This window comes from Myotis davidii, unplaced genomic scaffold (genome assembly GCF_000327345.1).
Source record: "Myotis davidii unplaced genomic scaffold, ASM32734v1 scaffold249, whole genome shotgun sequence".
Classification (NCBI taxonomy): domain Eukaryota; kingdom Metazoa; phylum Chordata; class Mammalia; order Chiroptera; family Vespertilionidae; genus Myotis; species Myotis davidii.
The window spans coordinates 4,858,521-4,860,727 of record NW_006300367.1 but is presented as its reverse complement, the minus strand read 5'-3'; the positions used below and the strand labels follow the sequence as shown (position 1 = coordinate 4,860,727).

At 48.0% G+C, this 2,207-nt stretch overlaps 1 protein-coding gene across 1 annotated transcript in view; it reads left to right on the top strand.

Annotated features, from left to right (window-relative positions):
* Positions 1 to 741: 741 nt before the first annotated feature.
* Positions 742 to 2,207, top strand: part of TSN (translin) — a 9,997-nt gene continuing 8,531 nt past the window's right edge. Inside the window, exons 1-3 of the mRNA XM_015572506.1 lie at positions 742 to 945; positions 1,069 to 1,162; positions 2,166 to 2,205. Of these exons, the coding sequence (XP_015427992.1) occupies positions 757 to 945; positions 1,069 to 1,162; positions 2,166 to 2,205 (323 nt within the window). The 5' untranslated portion in view covers positions 742 to 756. The remainder of the gene's footprint in view (positions 946 to 1,068; positions 1,163 to 2,165; positions 2,206 to 2,207) is intronic.

Here is a 2,207-nt window from a genome sequence, read left to right as displayed (position 1 = left end):
GAGGTGGGGCGTGCTGGCCCAGCCCCTCTCCCGGCCCCGGTGGGCCCCACCGCCCGGCCCTTCCGTCGCTCAGCCTCCGAGCGCGGTGCTTCCCTCTGCGTAGGGGAGCGCTTCGTCCCGCCCGGGTTCGGCCTCTCCCCGGCTCCCCCTGCCTCATTGTAGTGCCAGTCCCCCTCCCGCTCTCCCCCCTGCACCGTGGACGGGAAGCCTCCGCCAGCTCCCGGGGCTCGGGCGGCGGGCGGTTTGTGTGTGGTGTCTTCAGAGCACCTCCGGGCCTCTTTAAACTCCCGTGGCTACTCATTGCACGGAGGGTGAAAACCCAGCTGCGCGTGTGTGTCCATTGTCACTGTACCCCATCTTCCGCTTATGTCGTGGTCACGTTACCCCCTTTCATCTTTCCGGCTCCCCGTAGGTGCCGACCTCAGAGGTTTTGCATGCTCTGCTCTTCCTGAAATCCGCTGCTTTCCACCCCCCACCCCCTCCGCCCGGCTCCCCATATTCATCTCCGGGATTTCACAGGCCAAGTGATCGATTGTCTGTTACGTTTTCTGGTAACGCATTAACATTTCAGAAACGTGTGCAAGTCCTGTCTTCTGAATGTCAGCTGAACTGCCCGAAAGGAGGGGCTGTACTTGGCTCCCCAGCATTGACACATGCCCAGCACGGGGATGTGCTCCGTGAGTGTTTGTAGAATGAATGAGTGAATGAGAAAGACCCACCCCTGTGCTGCCTTTTATTCTTGTCTTTGCAAACGGCATGCAGGTGCCTGAGCCCCTTTCAGCGCTGTGGGGTCCTGCGGGGAAGTTGAGATTCGGGGAGGCGGCTCTTACCTTGAGGGTTAATGAGGAACCTCAGGCTTTCCTTGCCGAGGGCCTCAGAGGAAGGGGCGGGAGTCGGGATTCAGACCCGGGTGTTGTCTGTGCCGGCTCAGTCCTTGTGAAGATGGTTAGTGTCTCCCCTGTATGTGAAGGCGTCATAATCAGACGTGCTACCTGGCATATTTGGTTTCAGGCTATGATGATAATGATGTTGAACTGACCTGATATTTTGGTTTTTAATTCTTTCTAGGAAATCCGAAAAGTAGTGCAGAGCTTAGAACAAACAGCCCGGGAGATTTTAACTCTACTGCAAGGGGTCCATCAAGGTGCTGGGTTTCAGGACAGTAAGTGTTTCGTTTTGACGTTTGAGGTTTTAATCCAGTTCATCAATCTCATTTAAAGAGCGTTACCATCCAAATAGCATTTCAGCTCTGTGTCATTTCATGATGAGAAGTGTTCCTCATCCTTGATGGTGAATGAAAGTTGGAGTAGGTGAGTTTATCGTTTTTACAGGTTTACAGAGCTCTGTGTTTTGATTGATTTTCCACTTTCACGTCATATGGGATGTTTTCTATTTGACGTGCTGCTGATGATAATAATAGTAGTATCATAGTTCACTTGTGTACTTAGCAACGTTTATTTGGTGCTTCCAAAACACACCAAACCTTTCAGATATTGCATATGGTTTAATGCGCACTTGTAGATATGAAATGGCCACTGTAAAATGTTCTGAATGTGTGTACAGTTAGTCCCTTGAATGGATGGAGATCAATGATGATAAATTTTAACTCGGAACCTCCATGTAAGCACAGCTGAAAGAGCTGAAGTACATTTCAGGTAGAGAAAGGTGTGATAAAGTAATTTATAGGTGTCGGAGGCAAGTCATTTTTCTCCATGATACATAGTTGGTCAGCCTGATTGAGAATAATCGGTAAAACTTCTTCTTCACCAAACATGAAAGCTAGAGGCAGATCAATTTTACGCCTCCTTTGAGGACTGCCTAGGCATGCGTCTGGTGTGCAGCCCCTTAGGGATGAGGTCATTCCTGATAGCTCACGATGTTTCCTCACATTCCCTTTCAGCAAGTTTTTGTTTATTTCTCAGTATTGGTTCATCAGTAGGCGAACTAGAGGTGAACATTTGAAAGCCAGGTTGAAAACCAGAGATTCATATCTTATAGTTGGTCATGAGCTTTTTTAAAAAGTTGATTTGTTTCCAGGTAGACTGCATAGGTTATTAAGCAATAGTAAGTATTAAGCACTATTAAGTATTTGAAATTTGGTCTTTCATTATGATGTTTGATTATTGTTTTTTTTGTTTGTTTGGTTTTTTTTTTGGTGTGATCAGTTCCAAAGAGGTGTTTGAAAGCTCGAGAACATTTTGGTACCG